This window comes from Gobio gobio (assembly GCF_949357685.1).
Source record: "Gobio gobio genome assembly, chromosome: 15".
In the NCBI taxonomy this organism is placed as follows: domain Eukaryota; kingdom Metazoa; phylum Chordata; class Actinopteri; order Cypriniformes; family Gobionidae; genus Gobio; species Gobio gobio.
Genome location: NC_137108.1, coordinates 27,050,722 through 27,062,309, shown reverse-complemented (window position 1 = coordinate 27,062,309; position 11,588 = coordinate 27,050,722). Strand labels below are relative to the sequence as shown.

At 40.6% G+C, this 11,588-nt stretch overlaps 2 protein-coding genes across 2 annotated transcripts in view; one reads left to right on the top strand and one right to left on the bottom strand.

The window, feature by feature from the left end:
• Positions 1–1,683: 1,683 nt before the first annotated feature.
• Positions 1,684–10,135, top strand: osgin2 (oxidative stress induced growth inhibitor family member 2). The gene is made up of 6 exons (XM_079837394.1): positions 1,684–2,037; positions 4,169–4,261; positions 4,417–4,553; positions 4,659–4,850; positions 5,276–5,367; positions 7,169–10,135. Exons 1-6 carry the CDS (start codon positions 1,902–1,904, stop codon positions 8,454–8,456), a joined length of 1,938 nt encoding a protein of 645 aa, XP_079693520.1. The 5' UTR covers positions 1,684–1,901; the 3' UTR covers positions 8,457–10,135.
• nbn (nibrin) overlaps positions 10,047–11,588 on the bottom strand; it is a 20,327-nt gene continuing 18,785 nt past the window's right edge. Inside the window, exon 16 of the mRNA XM_079837393.1 lies at positions 10,047–10,216. Coding sequence (XP_079693519.1) covers positions 10,186–10,216 — 31 coding nt within the window. The 3' untranslated portion in view covers positions 10,047–10,185. The remainder of the gene's footprint in view (positions 10,217–11,588) is intronic.

Here is an 11,588-nt window from a genome sequence, read left to right as displayed (position 1 = left end):
AAAGCCTATATAGTTCCTGGAGTATGATATATCAAACTAATTCAAAATATTAGCTAATAAAAACTAAAATAGGCTATATCAATAAGCGATGTGTCTGTTAAATGTCTGGAAATAAACAAATAGATAAAAATAACTAATAGACGACTAGATTTTTTTAACTTTATAAAAAGACAACAAATAATGTGTAATTTTTTACAGATGGATGACTTGTAGCAGAATATAGCCTAGGCCAGGGGTTTTCAAACTGGGGTCCGGGGACCCCCCAGGGGTCCTCCAGAAGGTTATAAGGGGTCCCCCCAGGGGTCCTCCAGAAGGTTATAAGGGGTCCCCCCAGGGGTCCTCCAGAAGGTTCTAAGGGGTCCCCAGAAAATTCCAGAGAATAAAAAAGACAAAGTAAAAATGGTTAAAGTCTAACGAACATTCTAACTGCTTCATAATGTGTCTTGCTGTATATGTACTTTCCAGAAATTTTTTATATTATGGATATATTTATTACACACATCGATTCACTTCAGAAGGCCTTTATTAACCCCCAGAGCCGTGTGGGGCACTTTAATGATGGATGGATGCACTTTTTTGGGCTTCAAATTTTGGGCTGCCATTTACTGCCATTATAAAGCTTGGGAGAGCCAGGACATTTATTTATATGATTGTATTCATCTAAAAGAACAATGTCATATACACCTAAGATGACTTGAGAATGAGTAAATTATGGGATAATTTTCATTTTTGGGTGAACTATCCCTTTAAATATAGCCAATTTAAGTTTGGAAACAATAGTTTTTATGTCACACTTAGCCTATACTATTTATCTAACAGTTTTTAATGTTTTTCATACATAAAATGGTCATAAAATAAGCCTAATAAAAGGATCATCATATTGGGGGTTCTTGGCATCATAAAGTTTGAAAACCCCTGGTCTAGACTACTTAGTGAGAATATGCTACTTTAGTGAGTCTGTTTTCCACCATATTGTTTTAACTGGGCTATACTGACTCTAATGATATCAATGACATGATATCCAGTCTAAGTGAGGAGGAACTCTGTTTTGGTTCTTCGGGAAAATGTTGAGCCCCTATACAGATTAGGGCTATGAGGTTACATATACAGGCAACTGTAAATTAGTTTAGGAAACACTGTAGGTTATTATGAACTGGCTTGCACCATCAGTCACCATGTTCCTGTGACACGTTCTGCAGTGGACGCTTGATCCACCGAACGGTCCTGTTTACTCACAAGAGTTTAATTGAAGCAGTAACTGACCTAAATTAACAAGAAGCGTTGTATGAGAGTCATTTAATGATTCAAGCAACGTTTGTATTGACCCTAGCAAGCGCTCCAAAGAGGGCACTAAAACCCCGCAAATGACGGTTGCCGACATAGCTAGACCAATGCATAATTCTACTTTTATATTCTATTAAAAAATAGCCTAGAAAAGTCGTTTAAGAATTAAAAACTCACTAATACTCAAACATTTACATAGTTAAAAAAGCAAAAAGGATATTGAATAGGCTACTAAATAAAAACAGTGGTTTTGCTATAAGCCGAACAAACACTGACTTTTTTTTAACATGGGCTGCGCATCGAGAATGATTGATTGAGTTTCCTCCCGTTTAACGGAAAAGGTACGTGCTGTGTTATTTCACTGATGCCATATGTGCGCGAGGCAGACTCCGCGTATCTGGGCTCGCTCTACATGCCTGCCGGTGCGGCACGAGGCGCAGATGATGCTGGATGGAGACTGACGCCCGGCAGCTTTTCCGTGCTACTCTGGAGTAACGCATATGATTCAGCGACGTGTTACGCCTTTTTAATATTGTTCACTATCATTCATACGTCTAGTTCTCCGGCGCTTTCCCAGAAAACAATCAGCAGCATTTTTAGAAAACCACCACTCGTCCATGTCATCCGGTGACTCGGGTGGGAACCTCCCACTAGGGATACGGACTATTTATACCGCGTGCAGCATCCCAAGCCTTCTAGAGATACACGAATCTAAAAAACAAAACAAAGAATCTGAAGATTTGTCGCTTAGAGGTAAGAAAAACACTATAAACCATTATCTTTGTTACCATTCCGAACAGTAGCTGTTACTTTATGTGTGACCTAAATTATGTCGATTAATATCAAACAACATTCTCGCATATTCGTCTTGACACGCATTTTAGTAGTAGCCTACACCCGTCGCTTAAGGTTATGGTCAGTGTTGTCATTTTAACTCTTCCTGAAATTAAGTTTCTACAACGAAAGATTAAAACACCCGTTAAAACATGCCGTTTACGTGCTGTATATGAAGGTGTTACTCCTACTTGTATGAATATAGGCCATAAAGAAAAAAACAGAGACTAGCATATACATTTAACAGGAACGTTTGGATATTTATAATGTCAGCGCAAACATTGTCACTCTATTTGTTAATTAAATGAGCGTTGTCCTGAATACTGTTCTAAATGAAATAGTTTTAAACGGGATTGTTTGCCAGTCATTTCAGTGTGCATCTACTATTTTGGGGGCGTATAAATGTATACGCAACATGCATACACACGTGCTTTCACGGACACGTGCAAGCATGTATAATGACAAACAATCCAGTCTGAGCTTTAAACTCACTGATAGGCCTGTGTAGATGGCACACAGTCATGACACTGGCTGTGCAACTTTCTACATATTTAATGAACATTCAATTTAATGAACATGAGATGCTTATTAATACTATTGTGTCCTGCCATGTCTGATTTATTGGTTTCCCATCATATGACACCAGATACCAGGTCTTAAGAATTTAAACAACTTGAATGTGGAGATTTGAATATCTAATGTCAATGAAAGCAGAATTGTTTGTCCACAAAACTGCACCATACAATTCTATTGATTTTACTTATTATCAACAGAATGCAGCCGGAACATTCAAAATTGGTTTTGGCACTGGCTTTGATAAATGTATAAGGCATAATGTACAGTCAGACAGTTATTAAAACTGAAACAAATAAACCATAAGATCAGAACATGAGAACACAGCTAAACATTTGGTTTTTTGGATGGGCAGTTAACTACTGTTTTTTCCCTGGACAGCATTCGTTGATCAGAAATATTTGACCTCTGAATTCTTTGAATGACCAGTCAGAATCAGGTATTCTAGAGAGCGGTGCAATATATGTTATGAGGATTGAGTCTTTTTTGAAAACAGAGACAAATGAGTGTGGAAAAACAAGGGTCTGCTCCGCCCATTTGAGTACCCCTTGTGAATGTGGCCAGGAGACTGTTAAATGGGGCAGTGGGGTGGAAATGCCAGTTCCAAACAATGCTAATGCCAATGCTCCCCTCCGCCCATTACACACCCCTGTCCCGCCATCCTCACCCCCGGTTATGCCTGGAATCCCGCACACTCTCTCTGAAAAGAGTAAACAGCCAGGGTCAAAGAAAAACAGGTTGTGATGGGTGGCTGCGATGTGCCGACTGTCAGCATGCCAAGCCCACTTTTTTTAAAAACATAAACACGGGGGAGCATGGATTACAGGCCAAACTGAGGTGTAATCAGGGGGGATTTACACCCGTCAGGTCGAGACAATGAGTGTGCTCAGATAACACTGCCTCACTCCATAAAACTGATTATGATTTGCTTTTGTCAGGAAGCAGCGGCTGCGCTAATGCTAGCATTAGCTCAGCAGGGTAGACTGTTCGAGCAAGGCCATCTTTGCATGCATAGTTGGTGACATTATTGTTATTAGAACCTTTTGCAGATGAGATATGACAAAAGGGGAGATATTGAAAAAACTTTAATAAATTTTAAGCTCTCATGTGGGGAAAAAAAGCTTGTAAATGCAAGTAAATATGCAACACGTCAGAAAAAGAAACATTGCATCAGAAATCACTCTAAAGCTTAAAACAAAAACAACAATAGACAATATAAACGATTTAGAATAGAATTGACAGGCTCTCACAAGTTGGTTACAATTTTTGTTGTTGTGCGTTAATTAATTTCAGATATTCAGTTCGAGTATATGCGAACATCACAAAACCATAAGGTTATTTTTTAAAGTGGAATGGTTTCTATACAAAGGCAGTTTTACTAAATATCCACATATATGACATTACTGTACTATGCTAAGATGTTGCAGCCCGGACTAATTTTATGTTGATTGACAAATGTCTTTTTTGTGTTTATCAGTGCCAGCTCTAATTCTGGCTGCCACTATGCCTCTGCTGGAAGAAAGTTCCGTGCCGAGGGACTGTACTCGAACTGTGCCAGTAGTCATCATTGGTGAGTCATCAGGAGCAAACATTATCAGATTCATCTATAATGAAAGACGGGTGTTTAAAGTATCAACCAATCCTGATGGTTCTTAATTAGTATGCTTATAAAGAAATATTTCATAATAATATTGTGCATTTAAAAAATGTGTCTCCCCTTCACAGGGAATGGTCCTTCCGGTATATGCTTGTCATACCTTCTGAATGGGTATACTCCTTATTTAGATCCCATGGCTGTGCACCCAAACCCCATCCTCTTTCGTAAACTACAGGAAGCCAAGCATCTTCCCATCACTGAACAGGTAAAAAGAAACAAGTTGTGTGGTTTAACTTTGAAAATTGTGAACAATCAGAAATGTTACAGTCAAATGTGCAATAAACCTATTGCCCGGTGTGTCTTCTTGTAGGATTTGGAGTATCTTTGCGAAGGTTTAGAGGGACGTTCAGGGAACCCTGTGGCAGTGCTCTTTGACACACTCCTCCATCCAAATGCAGATTTGGGCTTTGAGTTTCCCTCTGTACTGCAGTGGAGGCTGGAAAAGAAACATCACATTCCTCATCTGGTCTTGGGCAAAGCTACACCTGGCGGCGCATGGCACGTGAGTGAAATCTCTGGAATTATAACTGCCTGAGCTGAAAAAAATGATTAATTGGAAAAAATAACCTCTGTCAGGTTATTTTTTGAGAATTTTCTGATGTTAGGGTAGTATTATAGAGCAGGGTTCCTCAAACTCTGTCCTGGAGGGCCACTGTCCTGCAGAGTTTAGCTCAAAACTTGATCAAACACACCTGAGCAAGCTAATCGAGGTATCCAGGATCACTAGAAAGAGCACAGGAAGGCGTGTTTAATTAGGGTTGGAGCTAAACTCTGCAGGACAGAGTTTGAGGAACCCTGTTATAGAGTTTTGTCATGCTAGTTATCCAATACAACTTACATAATGTGAAGAAACCTGTATCTGAACCCCAACAGAATTTTTTTTCTAAATGTCCTTCATTGACAAACTTTGTCCTTCTGGTCTCCTAGGCAATGGAAGGTTCGATGCTGACCATTAGTCTTGGTATATGGATGGAGTTACCAGGAGTCAACTACAAAGATTTGACTCCGGGCAAAAGGAAGTATGCACTAAGGAGGAGAATTGCATGCATGATTAAGGCTGCTTACATTAGTACAGGGTTGTCAAGTCCCACTCTTGGATAACCACCTTCCTGCAAAGTTTAGTTACAACTCTATTAAACACCTGGGGCCTCATTTATAAAACTTTGCGTAGGATTTGCGTCAGAAGTGGCGTACGGATGAAACATAGGACGTGCGTACGCACAGAAATATTCGGATTTATAAAACCGTGCGCACGCACATCCTACGCAGTTTTCCCTTAATAAATCACAATCAATTCTAAATGTAGCGCAGCTTTTGCGGCTTCATGTCACGCCCATAGTTGCCCATAAATAGTCCGTGAAACGCCCACAAGTTAATATTCATAGGTTGCGAAATCATGGCAAACACAGAGAGGAAATAAAAAAAAAACGTAACTTCACTCAATGTGAGGTAGAAGTTATCGTTGGCGAGGTTGAAAAGAGAAGAAAAGTGTTGTTTGGAGGGCACAATGTGGGCATTACTAATGCCAAAAAGACACTTGAGTGGCAAAAGGTTGCAGACGCCGTAAATGCTGTAGCCTCACAACCTCGGACTATCGCCGAAATAAAAAAGAAATGGTCGGACATCAAAGTCGAGGCAAAAAAGCGTCTAGTGCTCCATCGCCAGAGTGTGTCCTCTTGCTGTCTGAAGATGCGTTCACTCCGAATCCTTCCATTCGCCACATCTTCTAGAGCACAAGATCAGCCATTGTGCGTCATTGCGCATTGAGATGGGCATTTTATTTCCATCCATTTAATTGAATCTGACAAGCTACAGATGTCGGTTATAATCTACGTGGAAATGGGAAATAGTTCCGTGCAAATGTAATGTCTTGCAGCTTTCTGAATGGTTGAGACATACGTCATTTTATCAAAAATAAAACTAAAGGCATATGCATGAATAACATGAATGTAGCTGATGAAGAAATTTTACTATGAAAACAACTTTCCCCAGTGGACAATTAATACATCTATCTATTTATCTATATATCTCCCTAATTATCTATCTATCTGTCTAATTGCATCTATCTGCTCCGCCAGACGGACACTTGACGAGAATATCAGTTTTGTACATTAGCTATTTCGTTGTTTACCATATTTATGAGGATGAATTGCAATGCATAACATGCCAATATTATTGCAGAACATATTTCACTTTTCTTTTTGCAAATATGTGTTAATTTGCATTTATGTTGTAATTTTCGTTTGATTTTGTTTGTTTAACACTGCAGATCAATCAAACGGGTGTTCGTGTAGGCTGTTCTTTGTAAGACTTGCTTTGTGAAGTCTTAATGTTATTTATGAGAGGCATAGCCATTTCTTTTACACAACGGTCTACAGTTTCACACACTTTCACGTGTTTCTTCCATCTGCCGACGGTGTCGCCATTTCTCATTTCACCCGTTTTTGTGCGTACGCCTGGGTCAGAGCTTGCGTGAAGGACCGTACATTTTCCCGTCAAGTTTGCTTTTTATAAATACCAATTATTGCGTAGAGAGCGGCGTACGCCTTCTTTTGTGCGTACGCAACGTTTATAAATGAGGCCCCAGGACCAGCTTGTCCAAATTTCCAGCCAGGCAGGTGTGTTGGAACAAGTTGAAGCTAAGCTCTGCTGGAAGGTGGGCCTCCAGGAGCAGGATTGGACATCTCTGCACAAGTATTTCTCAAGTATATCAAGAAGATATTATGGGTCTTATCAAACAGAAATATGGTCGAATTTTTTAAATTTTAAGTTTTGAGATTGATTGATTCCTTTGTATATGTGTGTGGGATTTTCTCACAGGGTGGTGTCCAATGATCGAGCCACTCCAGATGTGATCTCCTCCTACTACAAAAATTATGTCAAGCTCATGGGTCTCCAGAAGAACTTTGTGGACAATACCTATGTCACCTCTGTTCAAAAACTTCACCGCAGTCATGAAAACAGTCTTGGGAATGAAAAAGACACTATGAATGGTCAATCAAACGGTGAAAAAAATGGGTTTGACTATTGCAATAAGAACAGCACAGAGAACGGTCAGAATGGAGTGGTAAATGGGTTTAGTAACGAGTTACAAAATGGAACGGAGAATAGCGGTAGAAGGGGAGAGATTGGGGAGGAAGATGACGATAAAAGAGGCAAAGAAGGAATGAAAGAGACTACTGGGGTGTCCCAAGGGCTTTCACAGGGACTCTGGGAGGTCAGGGGCTACCAACAGTTCCAAGGTGACACTCATGTCCCTTTTAGCTTATTTGCAGAGAATGTTGTCTTAGCAACAGGGGCATCTGACTCTCCTGCTCGATTGGGAGTAGAGGGGGAGGATCTCCCGTATGTGTTTCACAGTGTGCGTGACCTTGGGGTTGCCGTCAGCTGTCACGGCAAGCTGGGCTCTTCCTCTGACCCGGTGCTGGTAGTGGGGGCGGGGCTTAGTGCAGCCGATGCAGTACTGTGCGCCCTGAACCATAGGGTCTCCGTGTTGCATGCATTCCGAAAGCGCGCTGATGACCCAGGTCTCATCTTCAAACAGTTGCCAAAGACACTTTACCCTGAATATCACAGGGTGTACCACATGATGTGTTCCCAAATGTACCCAGCATCCCCTGTTGCCAATCCAACAGCTCCTAGTCCATCTTTGTTTCCCGACTACACCAGCTTCCCTGAGCACTGTGTGCTCTCCTTCCAGCCTGACATGCACTGTGTGATGAAGGGATCCAATGGTGTCCTTAGAGTCTTCAAAGTCTCTATGGTGCTTGTTCTGATCGGGACCTATCCCAACTTGTTTTTCTTGAAGGAGCAAGGGCAGTACCTTGGCTTGGATCCCAGTAGGCCAATCTCCTGCAGACAGAATCCTGTCGACATAAACCCTTACACCTTTGAGTGCAATGCTGAGCCTGGGCTCTTTGCCATGGGACCCCTTGTTGGTGACAACTTTGTACGCTTCTTGAAGGGTGGCGCTCTTGGCATTGCTAGCTGCTTGCTCAAGATTCTGAAACAGAGGATGAAGAAAAACAGGAAATTGATCGCAGAGGAAGGAGGGTGTGGAGGACGGGGAAGAGAGGGAAATGGGGGCGGAGGAAGAGGATTTGTCTAAGGCTCCAAGAGAAGGTGTTTCATGGGTAGTCATCTTGGGATACAGCTCTTTGTATGTATGCAGTGAACACTAATGAAACTACCACTTATATAAAAAAAGTACATTTATAAAAATGAGCCAAAGCTAGGAGAAACTACTCTCTTCCCAATACAGTCTTATGTTGACTGTCTTACAAAAGTGTTTTTTGCTGGTCAGAATTAATGTGCCAATATGTCAATATCGTTTAAAGTCTAGATGGAGTACGCGTTACCTCTTGTTGCTGTCAGTTGCCTTGTTATTTGTAATTAGTTATCTGCTCTTGCATTACATCACAGACTGCATATTTCTCAATCATGAGCGAAGTTCCTAAAGGGCTGTTCACACTGACAGCGATTTGTAGCGGCAAAGCAACTGAACATCATTCATAGTTGGTGTCACAAGCAACAGAGATTGTTGCGGTTGAGAAGTGACAAGGTTGAGCTGAGCAAAGCGATTCAGCCTGAGTTGGATGTAGAAGCAGAGTAGGAGCGCCTACTAGACACCAAAGGCGCCTGTTTGATTTAATCGCTGTCAGTGTGAATGCAACATAAATCAAGGAAAGTAATACCTAAAGAGCAGATTAATTAAGTGGAAGGCCTTATTCCTAAAGATAATGTTGCAGACTGCACTAAAGTTGTAGCTGTGAAATACCAGTTGACACAGTTTATGTAAATGAAATATTAATATGCACGCAATTTCAAAAACCTTGATGAGCTACTGAGCTAATGCATTCATTTGCCGAATAATTAATGATGCACAAACATGGCCTCACCCCGAATAGTTTGTTAAATCTGTCCATTTGGATAAATATTCCAATACGGAACACGATAGCACTTTAAACAGATAAAAATAAGAAACATCTCTATCGCCCAGTGCATCACTGCAACCCAATCCTGCATAACAGGCTAACTCTGAGCTGTAGATTGTTTGATGATATCAAGGAGCTAATATATCGTGCCACTACAGTAACAGAGCCACAAGCTCATGATCTGGACATGTGTGATTACTGCTAAAAGAAGAACATTAGGAGGCCATATTGTATGACTATATGTATATTTTCTATCCAAGCCAACCTTAAAACAAGTGCCAAACCTACAGTACATTGTAATGTATAGCAACCATGGTGTTCTTCTGTCCCTAAGGAATTTTGTAAGTAAAATAGTTAAATAAGGATGTTCTGATCAGAGAATTCAGATTAATCCAATGCGAGATGTTTTAGAGATTTGCAACATGTTTTGACTACTCAATAAGGTATTTCACAGCAGTGAATAGTGAAAGTGTTTTACTTCTTACTTATCGTTAGTGCCAAACAAATATTATATTGCTTTGAAATAATAATAAATAACTTCTGAAGCATTATGTTTTCACCTCAGCCGTTCATACTGTAAGTTTCGATTGCTGAGGGAATCTTTGCGTGGAGTGACAGTTTAGGCAGCAGATATCAAAAGACATGAAGGTACACTTGAAGGAACCAAAAACATAAGACAAATCTGAGCTGTAAGAACTAAGAAGGTCCTTTAATTCAGTGCAGAATGGTTGAAGCTGCGTCACAAGGAGGCGACATACAACTGCTCAATTTTGTAAAACTTCAACTTTTATTACATACAAGTTTTGTACACAGTATTTTTTATTATGGACAAATAAATCTCTTGTAAAAACGGAAACGTGTTTTGCTTTGCAATCTTATCACAGATATTTACAACATTATGAACTACCTTTTCTTTGCAGGTTTAGGGTTGTACCTGAGAGAGAAAGAGAAAAACAAAACATTCAACACAAAAGAAAGTAACTTATAAAGTCCAACCATCATTCCTGCCCTATGGTGACAATTAGTAACCAATGTCTAAATGATAGAATAAACCGGTATGCTGTAAAAATCAGGCATTATTTAAAAGTCATCAAACCAGACATCCCCTTCTATAAAACATGTCTGGGTCACTTCATTAGCCTGGGGAAGAGAGAGCTGGAGGTGATGTTAGAAAAACAGAGGTGCTGTTTTCTTTTCATTCTTTTTATTTTATGTGTGATGTTCCCACCCCATGCATGACTGGCTGAGCAGATTCAGAGATCAAACAGTTGTGTTGGACACAACCACACAGCCGTGACTGTGTGTATATTGTGAGGGTTTTTCTGCTCCAGGCAACAATTCTGTGCCCGACGAGGCCTAACCCTCCTTCCTCAAAGAAGATGCAAGTCTAAAGGCTTGGCCAAAGGAGCATACTTGCTATACAGAGCGGAACGCAGAAAATGAAGTATACTCGGGCCTTAAGACACAAGCTTCCAAACATTGTGGGGGAAAGACATGCCAATTGTTTGCAAAAGTCCATTCAACAAGTTTCACATGCTCTTTTTATACATCATGCATATCTATCTTTGATATAAGTGAATCTTTTAAAGAAATCTTTTCAAGACACTGACCACTGACTTAAATCACTGTATTTTCTGTCCTAGTCACTTAAATGAGCAGGAGCTTGTTAGAAATATCAATGGGTCTTCACAGCCCAGCGTGACCTCAACTGTGAACAATGACTTAAAAGCAGTTGGGAAATCATTGACGTCATAATTTCCAAGCGTGCTCTGCGAAAATGGAGGATCTGCTAAAAGGAGAAAACACCCCCATCAAGAACTCATGCGTGATGCCGTGACACCGGTGGATCAGGCCCATTAGCTCATCAGCAGCCAGAACACACAGTTGATAAGATGCAGTTAATAAAAAGTGTCTGTGACTTTAAGAAAGAAACGTGCTGTGTTCGAGTTAAGTTTTTCAAAGTCAAGACTATTCAATTTAATTCCCATTTATTTGTATAATGCTTTTCACAATACACATCGTTTCAAAGCAGCTTCACAGAAAATGCATGCGGGACTAGCATGTCGAAGCTGTAGAAGTTTACCGCCAAATATCGGAGCGCCTGTCTGACCCTGTTCTGCCCGGCCTGCCTCAGTGCATAAGAATATCCTGTCGCTTAAACCGGTCTCAGCCAGTCCACTCCAGACTAAGCCCGTAGTGTGCCATCACAAAGGTTATTGTCTCATTGTGAGCCTTGATATCTGGGGTCAGAGGTCAGTGTCTTGTTGAATGAAGTGTTAGTTTAGGCAGGTGGCGATTGTCTGGAC

What these genes read in the sequence shown, in the direction of transcription:
- osgin2 (XM_079837394.1), top strand. Translation starts at nt 1,902, where the DNA reads ATGTCATCCGGTGACTCGGGTGGGAACCTCCCACTAGGGATACGGACT. An exon ending in TGAAGATTTGTCGCTTAGAG is followed by an intron (nt 2,038 to 4,168) that starts GTAAGAAAAACA and finishes TGTGTTTATCAG; the next exon opens with TGCCAGCTCTAATTCTGGCT. An exon ending in TTGACTCCGGGCAAAAGGAA is followed by an intron (nt 5,368 to 7,168) that starts GTATGCACTAAG and finishes ATTTTCTCACAG; the next exon opens with GGTGGTGTCCAATGATCGAG.